The sequence below is a fragment of the Oncorhynchus tshawytscha genome, linkage group LG26 (genome assembly GCF_018296145.1).
Source record: "Oncorhynchus tshawytscha isolate Ot180627B linkage group LG26, Otsh_v2.0, whole genome shotgun sequence".
Lineage (NCBI taxonomy): Eukaryota > Metazoa > Chordata > Actinopteri > Salmoniformes > Salmonidae > Oncorhynchus > Oncorhynchus tshawytscha.
In genome coordinates, this window is record NC_056454.1 from 23,774,218 (window position 1) to 23,801,640 (window position 27,423).

At 44.0% G+C, this 27,423-nt stretch overlaps 1 protein-coding gene across 3 annotated transcripts in view; it reads right to left on the reverse strand.

Annotated features, from left to right (window-relative positions):
• Window positions 1-27,423, reverse strand: part of LOC112225392 (target of Nesh-SH3-like) — a 42,660-nt gene that overhangs the window by 13,705 nt on the left and 1,532 nt on the right. Inside the window, exons 2-10 of one of the 3 annotated variants that reach the window (XM_024389327.2) lie at window positions 19,936-20,115; window positions 19,251-19,319; window positions 18,991-19,123; window positions 18,035-18,216; window positions 17,780-17,829; window positions 13,498-13,540; window positions 12,824-12,889; window positions 7,897-8,091; window positions 6,342-6,407 (exon numbers count right to left, since the gene is read on the reverse strand). In XM_024389327.2, coding sequence (XP_024245095.1) covers window positions 6,342-6,407; window positions 7,897-8,091; window positions 12,824-12,889; window positions 13,498-13,540; window positions 17,780-17,829; window positions 18,035-18,216; window positions 18,991-19,123; window positions 19,251-19,319; window positions 19,936-20,115 — 984 coding nt within the window. The remainder of the gene's footprint in view (window positions 1-6,341; window positions 6,408-7,896; window positions 8,092-12,823; window positions 12,890-13,497; window positions 13,541-17,779; window positions 17,830-18,034; window positions 18,217-18,990; window positions 19,124-19,250; window positions 19,320-19,935; window positions 20,116-27,423) is intronic. The other 2 variants (XM_024389328.2, XM_042306839.1) reach the window with 2 other exon arrangements.

The following is a 27,423-nucleotide window of genomic DNA, read 5'->3' on the forward strand; positions in this document are numbered from 1 at the left end:
CTCTCTTTTCAATGGGATTTCTATGGGAATCTAGAATTCTAAGGCAGTGGCATGCAGTTCCTATCGCTTCCACTAGATGTCAACAGTCTTTAGAAATTGGTTGATGTTTTTCCTTTGATAAATGAAGTAGCCCTGTTCAGAACGAGGGTCGAGTGAAGTGTATTGTTGTGGTTGGGGCGCACAACCTGAAAGCTCACTCCACTTTGTTTTCCTCCGGTATTGAACACAGTTTATTCCGTCTTAAATTTTATAGATTATTTAAGTTTAAAAATACCTAAAGTTGGATTAGGAAAGTTGTTTGAAATTTTGGATCAAGTTTACAGGTAACTAATTAGATAATGTGTAGTCATGTTGTGCGAGTTGGAACCGGTGTATTTTCTGAATCATACCCACCAAATAAATGGACATTTTGGATATATAACAACAGAATTTATCGAACAAAAGGACCATTTGTGATGTTTAATGGACATATTGGAGTGCCATCAGAAGAAGATCTTCAAAGGTAAGGCATGAATTATATGTTGTTTCTGACTTTTGTGTCGCGCCTGGCAGATTGAATTATGATTTTCATGTGTATGTTTGATGGGGTGCTGTCTTCAGATAATAGCATGCTTTGCTTTCACCGTAAAGCCTTTAGGAAATCTGCCACTGTGGATGGATTAACAAGAAGTTCATCTTTAAACCCATGTATAACACTTCTTTGATTTATGAATTATTATGAGTATTTCTGTTTTTTATTTTGCGCGCTGCTATTTCACTGGGTGTTGTCAAATCAATCCCGTTAACGGGATTGGCGAGCGAAGGGATCACTAAGAAGTTAAGGAATATACACTAATATTTATTGCGATATGCTCTTCTGTAAGTATTTATAAAGACTTCCAAACTGACAGCTGATATGCTCAAACTTGAATTAATATTACCATAGACTACTTAAACTGGGACAACATTTCCACTCACGGGTGGCAAAAAATAACAACTTTAAAGCCCACACTAAGCCACACCTCCAATATAATTTCCCAGTCTGCCTGTCACGTTCGTCATACGAAGGAGACCAAGGCGCAGCGTGCTATGCGTACATTCTTATTTATTTAAAGAATGAACACTGAACAAAATGAACCGCGAAGCTATACAAACAAGTGCTGACAGGCAACTAACTACACATAGATAAAATCCCACGAGACACAAAGGGGAAATGGCTGCCTAAATATGATCCCCAATCAGAGACAACGATAAACAGCTGTCTCTGATTGAGAACCATATCAGGCCAACATAGAAATACAAAAACCCCTAGACCAACAACAACCCTAGACATACAAAAACCCAAGACAATGCAAAAAACTAGTGTACCCAACCTAGTCACACCCTGACCTAACCAAAATATAATGAAAACAGAGATATCTAAGGTCAGAGCGTGACACTGCCTTGACTTTTCAAGTGAATTGGTTACCACCCATGAATGTATTTGTTAGTCACAAATAATTCATTCATTTTCAGTCCTATGAAGAAGTATGGAAGGCAAATGATACCATTAAAAGTAAACTGTTTATGACAACACATTATATACAGTACAAGTCAAAAGTTTGGACACACCTACTCATGCAAGGATTTTTATTTATTTTTAATATTTTGTACATTGTAGAATAATAGTGGAGGAGTCACAACTATGAAATAACACAATCAGTTAGTAACCAAAAAAGTGTTAAACAAATTTATATTTGAGATTCTTCAAAGTAGCCAACCTTCACCTTGATGACAGCTTTGCACACGCTTGGCATTCTCTCAACCAGCTTCACCTGGAATGCTTTTCCAACAGTCTTGAAGGAGTTCCCACATATGCTGAGCATGTGTTGGCTGCTTTCACTTCACTCTGCGGTCCAACTCATCCCAAACCATCTCAATTGGGTTGAGGTCAGGTCATTGTGGAGGCCAGGTCATCTGATGCAGCACTTGAACACTCTCCTTCTTGGTCAAATAGACCTTACACAGCCTGGAGGTGTGTTGGGTCATTTTCCTGTTAAAAAACAAATGATGGTCCCCCTAAGCGCAAACTAGATGGGATGGTGTACCGCTGCAGAATGCTGTGATAGCCATGCTGGTTAAGTGTACCTTGAATTTTAAATAAATCACTGACAGTGTCACCAGCAAAACATCCCCTCACCTCTTCCTCCATGCTCCATGGTGGGAACCACACATGCCGAGATCATCCGTTTACCTACTCTGCACCTTACAAAGACACGGCGGTTGGAACCAAAATTTGGAGATTTCCACCAGTCTAATATCCATTGCTCAAGTTTCTTGGCCCAAGCAAGTCTCTTCTTATTATTAGTGTCCTTTAGTAGTGGTTTCTTTGCTGCAATTTGACCACAAAGGTCTGTTTCCCACAGTCTCCTCTGAATAGTTGATGTTGACATATCTGTTACTTGAACTCTGTGAAGCATTTATTTGGGCAGTTAACTCTAATGACCTTATCCTCTACAGCAGAAGTAACTCTGGGTCTTCCTTGCCTGTGGCAGTCCTCATGAGAGCCAGTTTCATCATAGCGCTTGATGGTTTTTGTGACTGCACTTGAAGAAACTTTCAAAGTTCTTGAAATGTTCTGGATTGACTGACCTTCATGTCTTAAAGTAATGATGGACTGTCGTTTCTCTCTGCTTATTTGATCTGTTCTTGCCAAAACATGGACTTGGTCTTTTACCAAATAGGGCCATCTTCTGTATACCACCCTTACCATGTCACAACACAACTTAATGGCTCAAATGCATTAAGGAAAGACATTCCACAAATTAACTTTTAACAAGGCACACTTGTTAATTGAAATGCATTCCAGGTGACTACCTCATGAAGCTGGTTGAGAGAATGTCAAAATGTGCAAAATTGTCATCAAGGCAAAGGGTGGCTACAATGAAGACTCTCAAATATAAAACCTATTTTGAAACACACTTAAACATATATACCATATATATGAAACATATAAAACACACTTTTTTCATTACTACATGATTCCATATGTGTTATTTCATAGTTTTGATGTCTTCAATATTATTTTACAATGTAGAAAATAGTAAAAAGAAAGAAAAACCCTTGAATAAGTAGGTGTGTCCAAACCTTTGACTGATACTGTATATCATAAAGCCTTACTTTGATGGTCAAGTTTTACCCTAACACAGTGGTGTTAGGAACCTCATGGTTTACGTGCCACGTCAAGCCTGCAAGCACATTGTGCTGGAATCCAGCCAGGGATAAGACATCCAAAAGTTGGAATTTTTATTCACCTGTAACCTGCATTCAGAATGACTGTCAGGGTTAGTAAATGAGACTACTATAAAGGAGCCTAATCCATTTAAGCTGGAATAACCATTTTAGTAACGGGTGCAATAAGTCTAACTAACTGATTGGATTAGTTTAGAAAAATGTATCAAGCAATCAATGTACATGCAAAACACATATATTAAAAATCATTCTTAAAATGTTTTAATGCAGTAGAGCATTCTTGGAATTATGATAATGATGGCCTTGGTTTTGATGGGAACGTTTCCACACAGTAAAACTGACACAATCACACTCTCACATTCAATACTGGTTATTAACACCAACACTGGGGTTATTTTACACTACTGAGTGTTATTTTAACTATTAGAGAGTTAATTTAATTCCTGAATCAACACTAGAAATGCTACACTGAAAAGTCTGCTCTAGGTAACACTGGCCAATTTGCTGTGTAGAACCAGCTTTCATATAAAAACACTGGGGCCCCTCCTGTACTCCTGTTCACCCACTGCTGCGTGGCCAAGCATGACTTCAACACCATCAGCCTATAGGGGCAACAACCTCTCCCTCAATTTGAGTGAGAGAGAGGAGCTGATAGTGGACTACAGGAAAAGGAGGTCCGAACAGGCTCCCGTTAACGTTGCCGGTGCTGAAATGGAGCGGGTCGAGAGTTTCAAGTTCCTTGGTGTCCAGATCACCAACAAACGATCATGGTCCAAACACACCAAGACACATTTGTCCCCCTCAGGAGAATGAAAAGATTTGGAATGGGTCCCCAGATCCTTAAATAGTTATGCAGCTGCACCATCGAGAGCATCCTGACCGGTTGTATCACTACCTGGAATGGCAACTGCTCAGCATCTGACTGTAAGTGGCTACAGAGGGTAGTGCGTACGGCCCAGTACATCACTGGGGCCATGTTTCCAGACATCCAGTCTTCATCACAGAACACAGCTCTGGGATAAAAACACTGGAATATCAAACTCAGAACAAGCCACTCAAACAACTCAAACTGAACTGGGATCTACTACTTGCAATCTCATTCATGAAATAGAACATTCTCCCTGAATAGCTTTACTCTGGGCCAAACTGAGGTTTTGCAACCATAGCACAGGTCTCATTGAATAAATGCACTGACTGGACATACCGTAGACTTGGTGTGGTAGACACTACCTGAGAATGATAGGGGCAGTTGTTTGTGTACTTCCTAGCCTGGTTCATTCTATTCACTAAATATCAATGGCTGCGACCACCTGGCTGGCATGGCTCCTTCTCTGCCGTTCAGGCTCTTTCCAGACAGAAACTGGGGGGAGGTCCCATGACATGTCATGATTAGTGGTCATGTTCACCTCTAGGGGTTCTGATGCTCCTAAGCCCTCCTTGTCAGGACTAGACCATTCATAAATATTACCCTTGACCTATGTCAACCCCCCCAACGAATTCAGAAATATTAACTTGGCTTGTGTTGACCCCCCTGGCACAGCTAGATTTGACCACAGCATGCCTGACACTCTGTCAGGGATAAATCAGGGAGCTCTCCACACCTCAGTGGGGCACCAGAGATCAGACAAGGTTAAGTAGAATTTGAGGCCAAGGGGGGCAAATCCTGGAGAGACACAGTGCGCGTGCCGCTTTCAACCAAAGCAAATGTTCATTTTCTGTGAAAAACTCTGTGGCTCCTTAAATGCAGTATAAAAAATAATAATTAAAAGTCAAACTTTGTGTGACGGGGATCAGAGTTATGGGAATGTGGAAGTGATGTCATCAGGAGGCTCTGTTCATCATCCTGAACCCTATAGCTGGTAATGGGATAATCAGATTGCTCACAACAACACACCACAAAACACACACTGGGCACTATGTGTGCCAAACACCTCACTGCTGCACTGTTTTACAACAGCAGTGACACACATGCTCTTACGCACGTGCTCACACACTGTTTTGAAGTGTGAGCGTTAACAGCAGTAAAGTGTTGTGAGTGCTGGTTTCTGTCAGACTCCTCTCTGGTGAGACAGTGAAACAACACTGTTCAAAGCTTTATGGTTTGCCTAGAACAATATTACCAGAGAAAATATTCCACTGTTTTACAGCTTCGCTGTTATGACTGTTGCAACACTTACTGAAGGAACCCAAGGACACTATCCACTGATAGGCTCATAACACTGTATGATTTTAAACCTATTTAGAGGACATTTACAGTTGAACAACATCAAATCAAACATCAGACTTGCAATCCATTTAGGACAGAATTCACCCTGAGCAACACATGCTTCAGGAGGCGGTTGGAACCATGTAAATAGGATACAAATAAGCCCAAGACTGACAGACAGACACCACTGACAGATTGTTTCGACATCATGAATACATCAATGATTGACTTTTGCGGTGTGGTGTGTGTGATGACGGCGAGCAAAGACAAAGTGTGTTTTCATTGAGTAGAGCTGCTTCCAGCGAGCCCTGCGGCTCCTAGAAGACCTCTGAAACCGTCCCAGTTTCACAGACACACACACTGGCTGAGACTGAAGCAGAAACTGAAGCCACTAAGTCATTAGAGTGAAGTGAGGTGTCAATATTGGTGAGTGTGGTCATTTTGGGCTTGAGATGTAACACATTTTCGAGAAAATCATGCATTGATGTCACGGAGAGATTTGTGCGAAAATTCAAGCCATGCTTCCAGATCTCATGTTACTATAGGATTTGGTCCTTTTTGACCTGAACAATAGGTCTAGGGTCAGTCTGTATTATTATGATGAGAGGGAGAGAATTATACTTCAGTCTCAGTCATATTGATAGCGAAAACATGGACAAACACGCCTGCAGACCCACACCAACAATAACAGGCACAGTACGTGAGTGGACGGTGATGCTGATGGACAGACAGGCTGTCCAATAAGAATGGACAGTCACACGGACATACAGACAAGCTGGCCAATCATAGGACAGGAACAGATTGTTGTGACTTAAGCTCATGGAGGGCTCACTGCAAGGAAGTAAAACAAAATGGCATCTCTCGTGGGAGATGGGTTAGTGGGTGAGAGACACACTGAGAAGTAATGATCGTCTCTGTTTTTTACCCAGTCGCTTCCTGGACCAGACGGCAGGTTTGGGAAGAGCAAGGCCCTTATTGTGCTCCCAGTCGGCTGTTGGAGGGAGAAGAGGGCTCATTGAATTAAACACGTCCGCACACCTCGAAAACACAGCAAAGACATGCTAAGAACACACGAGAGGACCACTCAGTACCAGACCTGTCGAGGGAATATTCTAAACCAAGGGACAGAAAGGAAAATAAGGAAAGTTTCAGATTTCAGTGTGATCCAACATAATACTCTGTCTCCTTCAGAAGCACCAACATAATACTCTGTCTCCTTCAGAAGCACCAACATAATACTCTGTCTCCTTCAGAAGCACCAACATAATATTCTGTCTCCTTCAGAAGCACCAACATAATACTCTGTCTCCTTCAGAAGCACCAACATAATACTCTGTCTCCTTCAGAAGCACCAACATAATACTCTGTCTCCTTCAGAAGCACCAACATAATACTCTGTCTCCTTCAGAAGCACCAACATAATACTCTGTCTCCTTCAGAAGCACCAACATAATAATCTGTCTCCTTCAGAAGCACCAACATAATACTCTGTCTCCTTCAGAAGCACCAACATAAACAAATATACTTCAAATATACGTCAAAATGACTAAAACCAAATGGAAAATATGTAGAAATGATAATGGACCTACAGTCATGCAGTTTCTTGACTGTGTCCAGCTCGCTAACAATCACCAAAATGAAAGCTAGACAGTCAGGGAGAATAAAAGTTCCCAAAACATTGGATAGAGGACAATTCTTTGTACATTTTGGAAATATAACCAATTTTCAGTGTGGCCCTGGTTGGACCTGGTTGAAGACCAAATCCAGGCCCAGGGGCAAAAGGTGTTTGACACCCCTGCTGTAGAGCATTCTCCTCTCCCTCTCTCTCCCCTGCTCTCTCCCTCTCCCTCTCGCTCTCTCTCTCCCTCTCTCTCCCCTGCTCTCCCCCTCTCCCTCTCCCTCTCTCTCTCTCAGAGGGATCTGGAAGTTCTAGATCTGTGTGTGCCATGCTGTGGTGGTGCTGGCTGCCCAGTGCTGGCTGCCCAGTGCTTGGCTTGGTTTGGCATGACTGAAGTAAATGTGATCTATGTCCTAGTCAAAGAGCCGGCCAACCTTCCCTGATAAATCGGTCGACCGGGCGACCATAGGGAGCGTAAATCACGTTAACGACCCTGACCTCCGAGACGCTGCTGTTCCTAGAGGTACAGGCGTGAAACGTATGCCAAAGGGGAGGGCCTCTGAGTATGGGTGCAGGGAAGGAGGTTTTGGAGAGACTTACTGTCTGGACCACATGTACTGGACACACACACGAATGCAAATATGCGTCCAAAAACATTGGCAGACATTATTAGGCATATTACACATTCTATGGTTCACTCTGGACCATGAGCCCATGCCACCCAGATTGGTTCATCTGTGTGTGTGAGAGAGAGTGAGAGGAGGTAGAGAGGGTGAGACCCGAGGTAGTGCTGGGGAGGAAGAGAAAGATAAGGAAGAGGAGGGTGAGCAGGAGGAAGAAGAGGAAAAGATTGCTCCATTACCCCCTGGTGTGTCGGAGGTGAGGGAGGAGTTGGTGTTGGTGTCCCTGGGTAGAGAGAGAGGTCTGATGCCGTTAGGGGTGGAGTAGAGAGAGACGCGACTGCGAGGCAACGTTGTGTTTCTGGCCGCCGTGACAACGACAGAGCGTGTAGGAGAGCGAGGCTCGGTAGGGGTCAAAGGTCTCAGGAAGCTGGTACCTAGATGAACAAAGAGAGGTGTAGTAGAGGGGTTAGAGAGAGACGGGGTCCGATTCCATGGAGACGAGGTTCAGGGGTCATTCAGCTGAGATGGTAGCATCCCTGGATGATAAACAAATGAATGAGTGAGTGGGTAAATGAATGAGTGAGTGGGTAAATGAATGAATGAAAGAAAGATGCAGATGTGGAAAGGAAGAGTGAAGTGAAAAGAATCCATGAGGATACGAAACAAAACTTCAACAGACCTTCTATTATATTCCATAAAAGTTGGAAGATTGAATGATGCAAGTGAGCAAACTCTCCAGTATCTGAAATGATCAGGAATGCGGTGAGTGTGGTGGAATGAGGGTGGAGGTGGATAGGCACGAGTGATGGAGGGGTGGAGGTATATAGTTCATTGTAATGGTAGGCAGCAGGTAGTCAGGCTTGAATACTCTGGTTTGAATACTCGAGCTGACTAGGTGAAAAATCTGTCAATGTTCCCTTGAACAATTTGCTCAAGGGGCACTGTACTACTGTGGCTAACCCTATAAAACAACACATTTCACTGCACCTATAAGGATGCACTGCACCAACAGGCCTGGATTCAAATATCTCAATTACTTTTGCATGCATTCAAAGTAAGTGTTCAGATACATTTTATTTGAAAAGACAAGTAGTTGAATATTTTAATGTATTTAGAAATACACTTGTAAAGTATTTGAAAATAATCAAATATAATCCAATGCATTTAACCTGCAAGTATTTGAAAATAGTATTTGAAATAAGTATTTGAAAAAAATACTCTCAAATACATTTGGTAGACTATTTGGTTTTTACAAATAACCATACAAATTCTCAAATAAAAGTACTTGTTTTGAGTTGTGTATTTGAAAGTACTCAAAAAGTATTTTAAATACCAGATACTCAGATACACATGTATTTGTACACAGGTATGTGGTGCAACACAAACAACTTCAACCCATAGCAACGGTGTATGATCTATGATGACAACAGTGTTATGTGTAAGCTACGATGACATCCAATGAATGATTGATTGATGGTGAACAGACATGACAAATGAGAGCTTTGGGTTTCATGAGGTTGGATGACAACAGAGATGGTGATAGGACTAAATGTTGTCATCGTTACTCCGGCTGTTACTATTGGCCCTCTCAGTGATGAGGGCTTAACTTGGTAGAGGTTGTCCCACCTGATATTGGCTGGGAGCTGTGTGAGAGAGAACTTTGTTTTTTATCAGAGGATAAGAAACTTGGACTCAATGATCCATTATACATGTTTTTATGGCTCTGATACAGCCTAGGTGAGGGGAGAGAGCAAGATCTTTACCCGTGGGGGTCTGTAGGTTCTGGGTGACCTTAGCAGGCTGTTGGGGCTGGGCCTGTTGGGGCCTAGCCTGGGCCGGTCCCCTGTGTCTCTGTCCGTTACGATTGGGGTTAAGTACAGGGTCAGCTGGGGAAGTCAGGGGAAGGTTGGGGGAGGGTAGGAGCTGAGGGGAGGCATGGGGGAGGGTGGGGGAGGGTAGGAGCTGAGGGGAGAGTAAGGAGAGGTTGGGGGAGGGCAGGGGGAAGGCAGGTGAGGCACGGGGACATCCACAGAAGGAGAGGAGGCAGATATGATCTGATCTGCTCGTCCTGGGGTGGGTGAGAGAGGAGAGTGGTACAATGAGGCCATAGAAATATAATCTAATAGAACAGACAGTACTCCAAGGACAGGTCTTTGACAATGGAAAACGAAGAGGAGAAATTGGCATGGAAATAGAATGTTTTAGAGAAACCATAGAATCCATTAACAGATGAAATAGAAGAACCATAGAGAATAGATAGAAAGACTCTCCGATAACCGGGCTGATATGTGTTTACGACTTGGGCTAGGGAAACTTATCCTGAACCTCAATCAGCACATAACATATACCTGGCAAGATGTTGATACAGAGGGTTGGATTTCAAAGGAACTGAGCCCATATGGAGCAGTTTACAGTGTAACGACCGTGTAACTACACACATACGCTGCTACCAGGCCTAGGACACCTGTGAGTGACGGCCATCCAGAATACATTTGGCTGTGTGCCACTGGATGACTGTGATCCATGAAGTTTTAACAGAGGGAGTATTGATCACCTAACGAGGGATTTGAATGACCATCTTTGATTGATTGTTCAATCCGATCAGGTACTTTACCTCAACTCACAGAAGGAGAGAAGAGAGGAGAGAGAGCGAAAAGAGAGAGAGAGAGAGAGAGAGAGAGAGAGAGAGAGAGAGGGGGAGGAGGAGAGAGGGAGGGGAGAAGGTTGTAGATGAGTATATAACATGGCATCCCAGTGTCATTTCTCATGTTAATGGCCATATAATGGTGATGCTAGCACAGTTAGGGTTATGGGGTGCTTGTGGTGTAGTTGTGTTATAAACAGACAGGTATAGGGCTTTAAATGTAATGAGTAAAAAGCAAATCACCAATAAATGTATTGTTGTTATTAATATATTTCAGTTACTTTATCCTTTTCCTGACGTTTTGCGGACTCTTGTTCCAGAGGGACAACAGGAACGATAGACAAATAGGAATACAATGAAGGATTGGATAGGAACGGATAGGAAGGGAAGGGATAGGATAGGATAGGAAAGGAAAGGGAAGGGAATGGAAGGGAAGGGAATGGAAGGGAAGGGAAGGGAAGGGAAGGGAAGGGAAGGGAAGGGAAGGGAAGGGAAGGGATAGGATAGGATAGGAAAGGAAAGGGAAGGGAATGGAAGGGAAGGGAATGGAAGGGAAGGGAAGGGAAGGGGAAGGGGAAGGGAAGGAAGGAAGGGAAGGAAGGGATAGGATAGGATAGGAAAAGGAAAGGGAAGGGAATGGAAGGGAAGGGAATGGAAGGGAAGGGAAGGGAAGGGAAGGGGGAAGGGAAGGGAAGGGAAGGGGAAGGGAAGGGAAGGGAAGGGAAGGGAAGGGAAGGGGAAGGGAAGGGAAGGGAAGGGAAGGGAAGGGAAGGGAAGGAAGGGAAGGGAAGGGAAGGGAAGGGAAGGAAGGAAATGGGGATAGGAAGGGAAGGAAGGGAAGGGAAGGAAGGGAAGGGAAGGGAAGGAAGGGAAGGGAAGGGAAGGGAAGGGAAGGGAAGGGAAGGGAAGGGAAGGGAAGGGAAGGGAAGGGAAGGAAGGGAAGGGAGGGAAGGAAGGGAAGGGAAGGGAAGGGAAGGGGGAAGGGATGGGGATAGGAAGGAAGGGAAGGGAAGGGAAGGGAAGGAAGGGAAGGAAGGAAGGAAGGGAAGGGAAGGGAAGGAAGGAAGGGAAGGGAAGGGAAGGGAAGGGAAGGGAAGGGAAGGGAAGGAAGGAAGGGAAGGGAAGGGAAGGGGGAAGGGAAGGGAAGGGAAGGGAAGGGAAGGGAAGGGAAGGGATAGGAATGGGGAAGGGAATGGATAGGAAGGGATAGGATACGATAGGAAGGGAATGATCAGAATAGGATAGGAAGGGATAGGATAGGATAGGATAGGAAGGGATAGGATAGGATAGGACAGGATAGGAAGGGAAGGGATAGGATAGAAAGGAGTTACAGAGTATAGAAGATGACAAATTAGGACATTTTATGGTAGTGCTGAGGCTCTGTTCCTGTTGGGGAGAAAGCGGGATCATTTTGTGGCATGCTACTTTATCATGCAGACTGAACACCTTCTAGACTGCAACTGGCTGAAAGCAAAGCACTGTGAGTTAAAACAATGATTCTAAATGAACAGTTGTGTTGGGGAATGTTGAGTGGAATGTTTTAAATGTCTTAATGAATGTGGACAGGTATCATGGTATAAGATGCTGATTGATACACAGTATGGACAAATGGATGCACAGAGACTGTAAAGAAGTGAGACAAAGGTAGCACCTTTTTTTCTAAGAGTGTATCTAGAACCTAAAAGGATTCTTCAGCTGTCCCCACAAGAGAACCCTTTGAAGAACGCTATCTGATTCTAGGTAGAACCCTTTTGGGTTCCATGTAGCACCCTTTCCACAGAGGGTTCTACCTGGAACCAAAAAGGGTTATCTTATGGGGACATCCGAAGAATAGTTTTGGAACCCTTATTACTAAGAGTGTAGAGGAAGACAGAGAGAGACGATTGACTTGTTTGTGGGACGAAACTGATGAGAAATGCATTGCGGGAACAAGCAGCGCTTATGCAATGTGCTCAAAAGGTCATGGGATGTTCTCAGTAGGACCATACAACCACGTGGCTAAGTCATGCTGTCATGGCAACCTACCTCCGCCTTCTTGGGAATTGTCTGAGGCAGTATTGGAACTGACAGCCATCTTCTCCTGAGATCCGGGGCTCTCTACTTACTGTACTCAGTGCATACCAATCTTACTCATGCAGCTAATCATAAAAAAGATCCCTCTGAAACCACGCCCACCCACCCTTTCATTGGCTGCAGCCAAGCTGGCTGACAGTAAAGCCGTCCTGTCTCATTAGGGAGTAAAGTGTCTGTCTGTTTACCAGTTGGCTCGTGCTGCACCTGAGGCATTGTGGGTCGGGGAGTGGACACGAAGTGCTGTCTATTGGCCGAGGTTGGCGCTGAGGAATATAGCAAACTTTAAGAATCACACACAATCTGTGGAGAGAGATTTGATGTCCTGCTACAGGATATAAACTGTGAAATGGTTTTCAGAGTAAAAGAAAGAGACATGAAAAGTACAAGATTGAAAAAAACGGCAAGGTCAAGAAGGAGAGATCATAGGACATAGTTGCATGGCTCATTACCGAAGGTGGTCCTTGGAGCTACAGGGGTCCTGAAGAGGGTTCTGCCCTGGCTCCTGTTATGGACAGCTGAACAGAAGGAAGGGACACACATCAAAACAGCTATCATCACTTTGACTTCCTGCAGCTTCCAAATGGAAATAACATGCATGCAGCTCTGTTCAGTTCACTGCAGTGCAGTATGTACTGAATGCATGGGCTCAGTGCATTACAGTTAAGAGCAGATTGTACAGTATGGCCTAAGTACAGCATGCCTGTCAAAAGGATGATTACAAGACATTGACAGCCCTAGCAAGCATGTATCTTGCTGATCACATTGTCATCCAAGGCAATATGTATTGTATGTACAGTAGGTACACAGGAATGCCATCTTCTCTGGTCACCTGGAATAAACACTGTGGTAATCAGAAGGACGAATAAGAGATTACTGTATAACATGGGACTGAATGATGATGAGGTCGTGTCTGCAGACTCGTAAATCAGACGTCCTATTAAAGATTCTTCCAGTGCTGGTTCCTCAGAGCAGGGTTCAGTGAGGAGGGGTGAAACAGACGTTTCGGAGGGAGAGTGATAAATCATCACGTCCTGTAAAGTCTTTGCCGCTGTATTAAAGCAGGGTTCAGTGGGTATGACCAAAGCAGGAGTGTCTGTCTGTCTGTCTGTGTCTATTGGCTTACCGTGACGAGGAGGGAAGAAGGCCCGTGGCATGTTGACCGTTTTCTATTAGGAGAGAGAAAGAGAGTGAGCGAGAGATGGGGGGAGAGAAAGAGAGATGTGGGGGAGTGACAGGGAGGGGGTTTAGAAAGAGAGATGTGGAGGAGTGACAGGGAGGGGGTTTAGAAAGAGAGATGTGGGGGATTGACGGGTAGGGGGTTTAGAAAGAGAGATGTGGGGAGTGACAGGGAGGGGGTTTAGAAAGAGAGAGGTGGGGGAGTGACAGGGAGGGGGTGGAGAAAGAGAGAGGTGGGGGAGTGACAGGGAGGGGGTTTAGAAAGAGAGATGTGGGGGAGTGACAGGGAGGGGGTGGAGAAAGAGAGATGTGGTGGAGTGACAGGGAGAGGGTGGAGAAAGAGAGATGTGGTGGAGTGACAGGGAGGGGGTGGAGAAAGAGAGATGTGGTGGAGTGACAGGGAGGGGGTGGAGAAAGAGAGAGGTGGGGGAGTGACAGGGAGGGGGTTTAGAAAGAGAGATGTGGGGAGTGACAGGGAGGGGGTGGAGAAAGAGAGATGATACTGTATGAGTCGTCATTGGCCTGTCCGTCAATGTAAATAAGTTCTTAATTAGTTCTTAATTGAATTGTCTGGATAAATACAGGTTCAATAAAATGAAAAAAATATACAACAATGATAGTATGAAGAGCTATCTACTATCTACTAGTCAAAGAATCAATTCGCTCTCGCTCACTCTCACTCTCTCACTCTCTCTCACCCCCTCTTACATAACCCCATGCCCTCTTCTCCATGTCTGATCTGTAAACTCTCCAGCGGGAAGATCGTTATTCCAACTTTCCCTCAGGAAGTGCCAGTGTTGCGGCTGATGCTGGCCAGCTGTGCAGCTTTACGAGAGTGGGGCCGGCGGCACGTGAGACGACAGAGACACACAGTCCAGTCACTTAGCACGGCCAGAAAGTTAAGGCTAACGCTTCTCTCCATATTTCCCTCCCCTCTCTTCTCTCCTCTCTTTTCTGCTTCACCTCTTTCCAAAATCCAATATTTACTTTGCCCTCTTTTTCCTCCAGTTCTCCTCTCCTCTTTAGTAATGCAGATATTAGCTGGCTAAGGTCCTCTTTACTGCTCTTGGCCAAATATGGCTAGCTGCTTGTTTAGCTATTTTCCAATAAGGAGTAGGATGGAAAGAATGTGCTGCTTGCAGCTCTTATATTACACTCTGTAGACTTACTAGAGCACATTACATACTAGATCACATTACATACTAGAGCACATTACATACTAGATCACATTACATACTAGATCACATTACATACTAGAGCACATTACATACTAGAGCACATTACATACTAGAGCACATTACATACTAGATCACATTACATACTAGATCACATTACATACTAGATCACATTACATACTAGATCACATTACATACTAGAGCACATTACATACTAGATCACATTACATACTAGAGCACATTACATACTAGATCACATTACATACTAGAGCACATTACATACTAGATCACATTACATACTAGAGCACATTACATACTAGATCACATTACATACTAGATCACATTACATACTAGAGAACATTACATACTAGATCACATTACATTCACATTACATACTAGATCACATTACATACTAGATCACATTACATACTAGAGAACATTACATACTAGATCACATTACATACTAGATCACATTACATACTAGAGCACATTACATACTAGAGCACATTACATACTAGATCACATTACATACTAGGGCACATTACATACTAGATCACAATACACATACACATTACACAATACACATTAGAGCAAAATACATACTAGCGCACCCTACATACTAGGGCACACTGCATACTAGGGCACACTGCATACTAGCGCACACTGCATAATCACTAGAGCACACCACATGCTAAAGCACCCTACAAACTAGAGCACACTACACACCAGAGCACACTACAAACTAGAGCACACGACAAATAAGAGCACACTACATAACAGAGTACACTACACACTAGAGCACACTAGATCACATTACATACTAGAGCACACTACAAACTAGGGCTCACTACACACTAGAGAACACTACACACTGGAGCACACTACACACTAGAGGACACTGCACACCATAGCACACTACAGAACAGAGTACACTACATACTAGAGCACACCACCGTACATACTAGCGCACACTAGATCACACTACACACTATAGCACACTACAAACTAGAGCACACTGCATAACAGAGCACATTACATACTAGAGCACACTACAGTACATACTAGTGCACACTAGATCACACTACATACTGGAGCACCCTACATACTAGCGCACCCTACCTGCTAGAGCACACTACATATTCGGGCACACCGCATACTAGGGTACACAACATAATCACTAGACCACAACACATAATAGAGCTCACTGCATACTAGAGCTCATTGCATACTGGAGCACCCTACACACTAGAGCACATTACATACTAGAGCACATTACATACTAGAGCACATTACATACTAGAGCACATTACACACTAGAGCACACTACACACTAGAGCACATTACACACTAGAGCACATTACATACTAGAGCACAGTACATACTAACACTACACACTAGAGCACATTACATACTAGAACACACTACATATTAGGGCACACTGCATACTAGGGCACACTACATAATCACTAGACCACAACACGTACTCTAGCACACCACAAACTAGAGCGCAATGCATACTAGAGCACACTACACACTTTAGCACATCACATACTAGAGCACATTACATACTAGAGCACAGTAAATACTAAAAAACGAGATGAGAGCACATCACACACTAGAGCACATTACACACTAAAGAACACTACATAACAGGGTACATTACATACTAGAGCACACTACAGTACATACTGGCGCACACTAGATCACACTACATACTGGAGCACCCTACATTCTAGCGCACCCTACATACTAGAGCACACTACATATTAGGGGACAGTAAATACTAGGGCACACAACATAATCACTAGACAACAACACATACTAGAGCTCATTGCATACTAGAGCACATTACATACTAGAACACACTACATATTAGGGAACACTGCATACTAGGGCACACTACATAATCACTAGACCACAACACATACTCTAGCACACCACATACTAGAGCACATTACACACTAGAGCACATTAAATACTAGAGCACATTACATACTAGAGCACAGTACATACTAAAACCCTACACACTAGAGCACATTACACACCAGAGCACATTACAAACAAGATCACATTACATACTAGAGCACAGTACATACTAGAAGACAGTAAACACTATAGCACACTAAATACTAACGCACCCTACATACTGGAGCACCCTACACAATAGAGCACCCTACACAATAGAGCACACTCCCTAACAGAGCACATTACATACTAGAGCACACTACAGTACATACTAGTGCACACTAGATCACACTACATACTGGAGCACCCTACATACCCTACATACTAGAGCACACTACAAATTAGGGCACACTGCATACTAGGAAACACAACATAATCACTAGACCACAAGACATAATGGAGCTCATTGCTCTATAGCACAGTACATACCAAACAACTACATACTAGAGCTCATTACATACTAGAGCTCATTACATACTCGAGCATACTACACACTAGAGCATATTACATACTAGAGCACATTACATACTAGTGCACACTACACACTAGAGCACATTACACACTAAAGCACATTCCACACTAGAGCACAGTACACACTAGAGCACATTACATACCTGAGCACACTACACACTAGAGCACACTACACACTAGAGCACATTACACACCAGAGCACATTACACACGAGAGAACATTACATACTAGAGCACACTACACACTATAGCACACTACACACTAGAGCACACTACAACACTACACACTAGAGCACACTACACACCAGAGCACACTACATACTAGCACACATTACATATTTGAGCACACTACACACTAGAGCACACTACATACTGAAACACTACACACTAGAGCACATTACATATTTGAGCACACTACACAAATGACATACTAGAGCACATTACATATTTGAGCACACTACACAAATTACATACTAGAGCACATTACATACTAGAGTACACTACGCACTAGAGCACACTACATACTAAAACACTACATACTAGAGCACACTACATAATGACTAGAGCACACTACATAATCACTAGAGGGCAGTAAAAGAGCAACGTGTGCAGTACTTACGACAGGCTTCAGAGGTGTCCTTGGTTTGTAGGGTTTCTGCATGGCCTTCCCTGGAAAACACAACACAATACTAATGAATAACTGGAACTAATAGAATTATGTTACTAGTATTGGACCGTAAGGAATATACAGTAAATATAAAACATGTGATCTGTGTGAGATGCTGACAGAGTCAATGCTGCATCAATTTGGGACATTTAAAGGGGGAATGATTTGAACTATGGAAGGAAAGAGGGGAAGGGTTTAGGTACGTACCGCTCATGTTGGTGTTGTGAATGACTGGTTTGCTCCATACTCCACTGCGTTCCTTGTTGTTGGGTCGGACACCAAACTCATAGGCCGTGTTGGGCTTAAGGCTGTCAATGACCGTGTCGCTTGCGGGGCACGTCTGGTAGGTCCACTTCCGGTTCCTCTCACGGTAGCGCACCGTGTAGTTCCTGCGTCAACCCAGATAGAACACAACATTGTTCATTATCACACATTTTCATCAGCAGTATTAGAACATTGTGTATGCTGTAGTGACAAGTGTCAACAAACATAGAATGGAATAGAAATGTCAGAAATGGTGTGGTAACATAGATAGTAAAGCATTATGATGGCACAGTTTCCTAGGATTGATTTGTAAGTTAAAACAATGGCTTGTTATAAAACTGTGAGAGTCTGTCCACCATGTTGTGTCAGTGACTGCCATGAAACCAACGCTGTAAGTTCTGGTATCCTGGTTGAGAAGTGTTGTGCAGGCCAGGAGCACAGGGCAGTGACAGCCATAACTGACATTAGAGAGGGACTGGGAGCAGAGTAGGGTGAGGTCAAGCTTTCCAATGTCTTTTCCAGGGGGATTTTAGAGAAGTAGAGAAGAATGTGTCAATGAGTTGATGTGTAGGATGAGGATCACTCCAACCACTACTAAACACCTGTGCCCTCGCCCACTACTGCCTTCCACCTCCACTCAGTAACCAGAAAGACTGGCAGACGATGTGTTGCAGTTCGACCACATGTTTAAAGCTGTCTGTTGTATATAATATGAGGGTGAGTTTGAGTGAAATACAGCTTTGTTTTTCTCAAGCTGTGAAAATAATCTTCTTACTATGGTATGACTCAGAGCATGACGAACTAGCATCGGAACCCATGTAGGTAGGTTGGGATGTGGGCTGTGTACCTGTACTGGCTCACTCTGCTGAGAGTGCATGTGTGTGCATGCGCTAACTCACCCGTCCTCCAGGCAGTCGTTCATGATGTTCCCCTCGTAGGGCGTCTTGAGGAGGGTTCCCCAGGACAGCAGCACGGAGGTGGGGGTCACGGACCCAATCACCAGGTGGAGGGGTTTCTCCAGGTTCACGTTGCCTGTGGAGTCACAGGGGTCAGTTCAAAGGTAAACCTCAGATTGAAAGGAATGGGCATAAATGAGAAAAGAGTCAATCATTTATCACATTATTACTGGTAACACTTGGAGTTGGTGCATGTGTGGTACCTGTGCACTGTTTCTTCACATCATTGACTGGGATGGGCTGGACAGCGATCAGGTACTTGGGCTCGGCATCTGGAATAGAGTCAGGGAATAGCCTTGATCACAGAAGATTGTTAATTATTGTCTCTGAATTTGATCGTGTTTCAGGAGGCCCTCAATGGGGTTGAGTTTGGACGTTCTCAAATGTGACCTGACCGAACATTCCAGAAATGAATAGGGCAGGCTGTCTTTGACATTACACTGAGAGTGAGGTGTGTGTGTGTGTGTGTGCATCTACACGTGTGTAACACAGGAGGTTGCTGGCACCTTCATTCGAGAGGATGGGCTCGTGGTAATGGCTGGAGTGGAATAGGTGGAATGGTATCAAATACATCAAACACATGGCATTCCATTTGCTCTGTTCCAGCCATTATTCAGAGCCGTCCTCCTCCACTGGTGTGTAGGTGTGTGTGTGTTGGAGGGGTGTTGGAGTCTGCACAGATGTGTTCTCTGTCGGTGATGACATTAATCAAACCATGACTAAACCGTCAACATAACACACATACTGTCTGTGTGTGAGACCACTATAGTTGCTGGTCTGTAAGCCTCAAAGGCTCAAATCTGTGGCATGGCATCATTCACATTTCGATCAATGCTATGGGGAATGATCATGCAATCATACATAACACATAAAACACACACGCCTCACCGATCTCTGTCTCGTAGGGCAGTCCGTTCTCTGGGAGTTGGATAAACTGTTTAGAGAACATGCTGCTGCCGTAGCCCAGGATGTAGCCCTCCAGCTTGGTGTCAGCGTTCGGACGTACAAACTTCATCACGATGGTGTCGCCTGTAGCGTTGATCCTCACCTTCATGTTCTGACGTCTCACTGTGGGAAAGGAGAGTGTTCAGTAAGGTCGGAATGGAGGACACACACACACATTGGGCACAATGAATGCCTTTCCTCTTTCTCTAAACACACAGACAGAGGCTGCTTTGAATTGGAACAATAATAGTCTCAAGACTGGTTTTGTTTACATAGACAACGGAAACAAATCAATCAAATTGTATTAGTCACATGCGCCGAATACAACAGGTGTAGACCTTACAGTGAAATGCTTACTTAAAGCCCCTAAGCAACAATGCAGTTAAAAAAATATGAATAAGAATAAGAAATAAAAGGAACAAGTAATTAAAGAGCAGCAATAAAATAACAATAGCGAGACTATATACAGGTGGGTACCGGTACAGAGTCACTGTGTGGGGGCACCAGTTGGTTGAGGTAATATGTACATGTAGATAGAGTTATTAAAGTGACTATGCATAGATGATAACAGAGTAGCAGCGGTGTAAAAGGGGGAGCAATGCAAATAGTCTGGGTAGCCATTTGATTAGGTGTTCAGGTGTCTTATGGCTTGGTGTTAGAAGCTGTTTAGAAGCCTCTTGGACCTGGACTTGGTGCTCCGGTGCCGCTTGCTGTGCGGTAGCAGAGAGAACAGTCTATGACTAGGGTGGGTGGTCTTTGACAATTTTTAGGGCCTTCTTCTGACATCGCCTGGTATAGAGGTCCTGGATAGCAGGAAGCTTGGCCCCAGTGATGTACTACCCACTGTAGTGCCTTGCAATCGGAGGCCGAGCAATTGCCATACCAGGCAGTGATGCAAACAGTCAAGATGCTCTCGATGGTGCAGCTGTAGAACCTTTTGAGGATCTGAGGACCACTGTCTTGGTGTGCTTGGATCATCTTAGTTTGTTGGTGATGTGGACAACAAGGAGCAAGGAGCTCTCAACCTGCTCCACTACAGCCCCGTAGGTGGGGGCGTGCTCGGTCCTCCTTATCCTGTAGTCCACGATCATCATCTTTGTCTTGATCACATTGAGGGAGAAGTTGTTGTCCTGGCACCACATGGGCAGGTCTCTGACCTCTTCCCTATAGGCTGTCTCGTCATTGTTGGTGATCAGGCCCACCACTGTTGTGTCATCTGCAAACTTAATGACGGTGTTGATGGTAATGATGGAGTCGTGTCTGGCTGTGCAGTCATGAGTGAACAGGGAGTACAGGAGGGGACTGAGCACGCACTCCTGAGGGGCCTCTTTGTTGAGGATCAGCATGGCGGATGTGTTGTTACCTACCCTTACCACCTGGGGCGGCCCGTCAGGAAGTCCAGAATCCAGTTGCAGAGGGAGGTGTTTAGTCCCAGGGTCTTTAGCTTAGTGATGAGCTTTGAGGGCACTATGGTGTTGAAAGCTGAGCTGTAGTAAATGAATTGCATTCTCACATAGGTGTTCCTTTTGTCCAGGTGGGAAAGGGCAGTGTGGAGTGCAATAGAGATAGCATCATCTGTGGATCTGTTAGGGTGGTATGCAAATTGGAGTGGGGGGTCTAGGGCTTCAGGGATAATAGTGTTGATGTGAGCCATGACCAGCCTTTCAAAGCACTTCATGGCTACAGACTTGAGTACTATGGGTCAGTAGTCATTTATGCAGGTTACCTTAGTGTTCTTGGGCACGGGGACTATGGTGGTCTGCTTTAAACAAGTTGGTATTTAGACTTATTATAGACTTGGACAGGGAGAGGTTGAAAATGTCAGTGAAGACACTTGCCAATTGGTCATGTCCTGGTAATTCGAATGTTGACCTGTTTAAATGTCTTACTCATATTGGCTGCGGAGAGCTTGATCACAGAGTCGTCCGGAACAGCTGGTGCTCTCATGCATGTTTCAGTGTTATTTGCCTCGAAGAGATCATAGAAGTAGTTTAGCTCAAAGCTAATTAAGCTAATTAACAAACAGAGGGATTGTGTTTATAATACCGCCCTAATGTGTTTAACGATACAACTCAGTAATCGATTGCGCACACACACACACACACACACACACACACAGACAGTCTGCTGCCAAATATGTTGACATATCCTGCCAAAATCAACAGCGTTTGAACCCCCAAGACCACATGCCCTACCCAAGGAGCTCAGAGAAACAGGTTACACAGGGACAGAAACCATAGAGAGACAAAGACCCAAACTGGACTACAGAGAAAAGTGCAGTGTAGAGGCAGAAAACTGGTTTCATTGGTGTTTACTGGTAGTGTAAACAGCAGGGTGAGAGACCTTCGGCCAGGACTGTGTTTGGTATGAGAGTTCAGGGAAGGATTTAAAGTGTCTGCCTCGTTAACACGTGAAGATAAACACAAAAACAGAGAGAAGTAAAGCAAAGGTGTATGAGAGAGTGGCAAATACACAGTAAGTGGTCTGAGAGCAGAATTCTCAGACATTTTACCTCACTGTACAGCATGTGCATTCAGCGAACTGCAGTGAGATATCTAGGGGCAAACTAAAGAGTAAAATGCAAATTGTGGAACGTGCTTTTGAAAAATAAATGTGCACATACTGCCAGCGGACGCCAGAGACAAAGAGGTTGGGGAGAAATGAGGGGAAACCATGCTTTGATGAATAGCCTCAGTCTTTGCCAACTGTGTGTTTCCTATCAAGACTGCATTTGTTTTGTTTCTCCCTCTATATTTCTGATGAAACAATGGGGGATTGGCTCTAGCTCTGGCTCCAATGAGAGGGCTTTCCAGTGTATGAAACATCAGGACATTTCTGGCTGCGTTTCTCCAACTCCAAAACAAGCAAACATTGGCTCAGTCCCCTAACAACCTGGTCCAAATCCTAACAGTTTGGCCGTTCTACAACAGGGACTTATCTGTATTTCCAGTCTAACATGACTGGAAGTTTATAAATAGACAGTATCATAACCCCAATCATCAATCTACATCAAAGGGAAACTGTTCACAACCAAGCCACCAGAATAGATAACAAGAAATTGGAATATTAGCCAACCATAACACAGATATCTAAGGGAAGAAGAGGATTTTGGTATCGTCTTGGATACGAGGCAGAGATGATTAGGAATGACAGATGAAATCTCCAACGACACAGAATGTTCAAACTGACCAAAGCCTTGTCACGGTTACAACTGACCTAGAGCTTGACGACCAAATTAAAATCCAGAACCACCTGATCATCACCTCCGGCATTGTGCGCGCACGCACACACGCACACACGCACCTAGGGCTGTACTGAGGGCAGAAGCCAGCACACCTCTAGTTAGCCTGTTATTTGTAAAGAATAAATACTTCCGCTAAATGCCATGTATCAACTGACTCTATGACCTTGCACTGATGAACCACAAAGACAAGGGATACCTCTGACAACCAAGGCCCATAATTAAATTACTAAGCGTTTGCACCGGGTGAGAAGTTTGCTACCATAGTAATTAAATGTAAATGAAGATGTTTGTGCATATGTTGTGATAAGGACACAGTGTGTACAGTGTGTTTTGTTTTTATTGAGGAGAACTCTGCCCCTCACCATGTCATAAGGTTTGCTACAGCAGCTTTATCCATTATCACACTTCATGAAAATATCAGAGAAAAGCACCTAGCTGTACCTAAAGGGGCAATGTTTCGGTAAAAAGCTAAGGGATGGGAATGGAGAAATGCAACCATTCAAAATCATAGAGCTATGAATGCAAGGACTGACCATCCATAATATCAAATGTTTGTTTGCATTTATTTTGTAAACAAACACTGGAGTAAATCAAGTTTACATTTTTGGTTCTGATGGGGTGCGACAGTCGAACTAAGCTCATGAAGCATTTATAAGGTAGATTCTTAAAGAATCTATGGGTATTTATCATTAATTTAAGCACGAACATGGATGTAGCAACTGCAGATTGGCCACTTAAACAATCCTAAACGGAAATCCTGCATTGCTCAAGAGATGCAAGCTCAAACTCATACATGTGAATCACCACAAAAAGTGGGCCAAAGGATAAGCCAAACTATGAAAACACAGCCAGCACACTTAAAAGATACAATAAATACTTCCTCTCTGATCCCACTATTCCTCTTGGGATTGCAGAAGCTCCCTTGGACAGGAGACACTGAGCGGAAACATTGACTGGAGGCGACTGGACTTCACGACGGCCATCTTGGCTCATCCCTGGTGATGGATGGTCCTCTTGGAGAGGGAGGAGGTCATTAGGCCTGTCAGAGGGTGAGCTCAGTGCTCTCGCTGCTATGAAAATTCACAAACACCCACTCCGCGGGTGTTTGTGCGTGTGTGTGTGTGTGTGTGTGTGTAGCTTTGGAATCAGCATTGTCACATTGTTGATTTAAGTCTTGCTCTTTTGCACACCCAAACTAGATCCTCTTGGCAGCTTGTTTTCGGCCCTCCGTCTTTCAATTTCTCTTCTCTCGTGTCCTATCATTCCTCTATTCATTCCTCTCTTTGAAAGGACATTGATTCATATTATCCCGCTGTATGCACATACCGTACATAAAACACACATTCACACACTGCTAGGTAGGTTTTGTGTGCGTGGGGCTTTGTGGCTCTAGTTGATTTTACGCAGCTTTGCAGGTGTTTAGTTCTTGTGTTTCCATCCTGGGAATGAGAAGGTGGAGAGGTGCAAAGGGACTTGGTTTCCCACGGCCAGCAAAGACAAGTTTTACGACTCTTGGTAACAGAGTTGGCTTCATTTAATTCAATGAAGTGTACAAAATCTCTCTTGTCGATGCCAACTAGAAGAAAAAGTGTTTGGAATGGTTCTGTCTCCAAACAAAAATAGTCAACTTTGAGAAAAACAGAAACAGCTTGAAGGTGGTAAGAAATGACAAGCAGACCTCACCTGTCACAAAATTCCAATGGGGGATGGGGGAGAGGGGATTTGATACGCTATAGTGGGCTCCACACCACTACACCACACCCTCGGCCATGGGCCCGCCCAGCCATGCTCTGGGTTCTCAGGGGGAGCTTTACCTCACAGCCCAGCTGGAGCAAGCCGTGCCTGGGCTAAGGCTCCCACGCTATCCCCTGCACTGGTCCCCCTGATCTCATACTATATCTCCCACATATGGTTCAACTACAGTTGTTTTCTTTTCTCTGGTAACAAAACTCAATTTCTCCCTTTCACCAACTCTCCCTCCCTTCATCTCTCCGGCACTCCATTGTTCTCTAATCATCCCTCCACCTTTCCAAACCTCTCTAATCATCCCTCCATCTTTCTAAACCTCTCTCATCCATCCCTCCACCTTTCTAAACCTCTCTCATCCATCCCTCCACCTTTCTAAACCTCTCTCATCCATCCCTCCATCTCTTAGGCTGTTAGAGCACATACACCCAACATGCACAAAGAAGTGTAAAGCACATCAACAAACTGATTCAGAGTCTGTATTTGAGGTCACTTCAGCCAGAGATAACTTGACGTAACATATTCCAACTAGGGACAGGGAACACATGTCAAAATGAAGAGCCACACCCACCTCTGACAGGCCTCCAAAGCAAACTCACGTTACACTCGTTCATCCAATCTCAATGTTATTGTCTGTAAGCCAACTTCAGCTAACAACACACTGTGGAACTGTCTGTAAGCCAATGTCACTGTTTTTCCACAGTGCTTGCCCTTCTAACCGACTCTCCTCTGTAGTCTCACTCACTTAAAATCAGCTTTATTAGCATCAAAGTTTTCAAAGTGCCCAACTTTAATTTGCATAAAACAGTGTGGCGGCACTGTGGAGACATGGGAAACGGGAGCCAGAATTAAACTAAAACACACTGCGTGTATATATATAGTGTGTGTGTGTGTGTGTGTGTGTGTGTGTGTGTGTGTGTGTGTGTGTGTGTGTGTGTGTGTGTGTGTGTGTGTGTGTGTGTGTGTGTGTGTGCGTGTGTGTGTGTGTGACCCTTGTGTATGCGGCAGAGCGGGTGTGGGTTAATGGGACAGCATGGCAGAGTTTCCGTGACTGTTGTGAAAATCCTAACCAGAGTGATACCTCAAAACAGGGCTGATTCCCATATAAACAGATTCCATTTTATGGCCCCATTTAAAACATGTTTAAAAATAACTAACTGCTGAGACAGACAGACAGACAGACAGACAGACAGACAGACAGACAGACAGACAGACAGACAGACAGACAGACAGACAGACAGACAGACAGACAGACAGACAGACAGACAGACAGACAGACAGACAGACAGACAGACAGACAGACAGACAGACAGACAGACAGACAGACAGACAGACAGACAGACAGACAGACAGACAGACAGACAGACAGACAGACAGACAGACAGACAGACAGACAGACAGACAGACAGACATAGAAAGAGACCCACAAATAATTTGAAAACAAATCAAATGTAGCTAAACTCCCATATCTAATGGGTGAAATACCATAGTGTGCCATCACAGCAGCAAGATTTGCAACCAGTGAAGAACAAACACCATTGTAAATACAACCCATATTCATGTTTATTTATTTTCCATTTTGTACTTTAACTATTTGCACATCATTACAACACTGTACAGCCATAATATGACATTTGAAATGCCTTTATTTCTTTGTTATGTCTACTGTTCTATCTATTTCACTTGAATTTAAAATAATTCAACTGCAATAAAAACACATTTTCTGTCTCAAAGGTGAGACAAGCACCTGGCACACTTCTGGACAAGCACATGGCACATTCTAACAAGGGCCAAACTACCAACAACCCTGACCTGTAACCTGGAAACACTTTCATTAGTGCAAACTGAACACTATTAGCAGCAGCAGAGAGGAAGAGGCAAAGCGAGAGGTTTCACTAACGTCAAAATCTGTCCAAAATAAGCCCAATGTATTTCTATGGGCTTTATATGCAGACCGAAGCTTGTCGGCTGCCTTTCTGCCTTTAGGACAATGACTACCATTGTTAGGACAGAGACATGAGCATCTCGACATTATATACTACATTATATACTACTCTGGCAGCAGTTAACTTCTCTCATCCTCACCTGCCCACCTTGTTTCATAGAAATGGGACAAACTCACGTGGCTCATAAAAACAGCACAAGCACAATTTTGGACATGGTCTGTTGTGAATTGGAACACCTTGCTCCAGGTCAACTAAAGACAGTCCATCCATTTTCAGCATGATGTACAGTAGACCTACAGTAGTGTAGTGTATTTTACATTGTGGCACAATAGGACAAACTTTATGAGAAACTGGGGTGCATGCTTCTAGACATCAGAATCATTGTCCTTCCTGGCAATGTGTGACAAGGCAACGGCCACCTGTGGTTGTCACGGCAACATCTGCAGGACATACCATCCAACATATAATAACAATTGCGTACCATTCATCATGCTG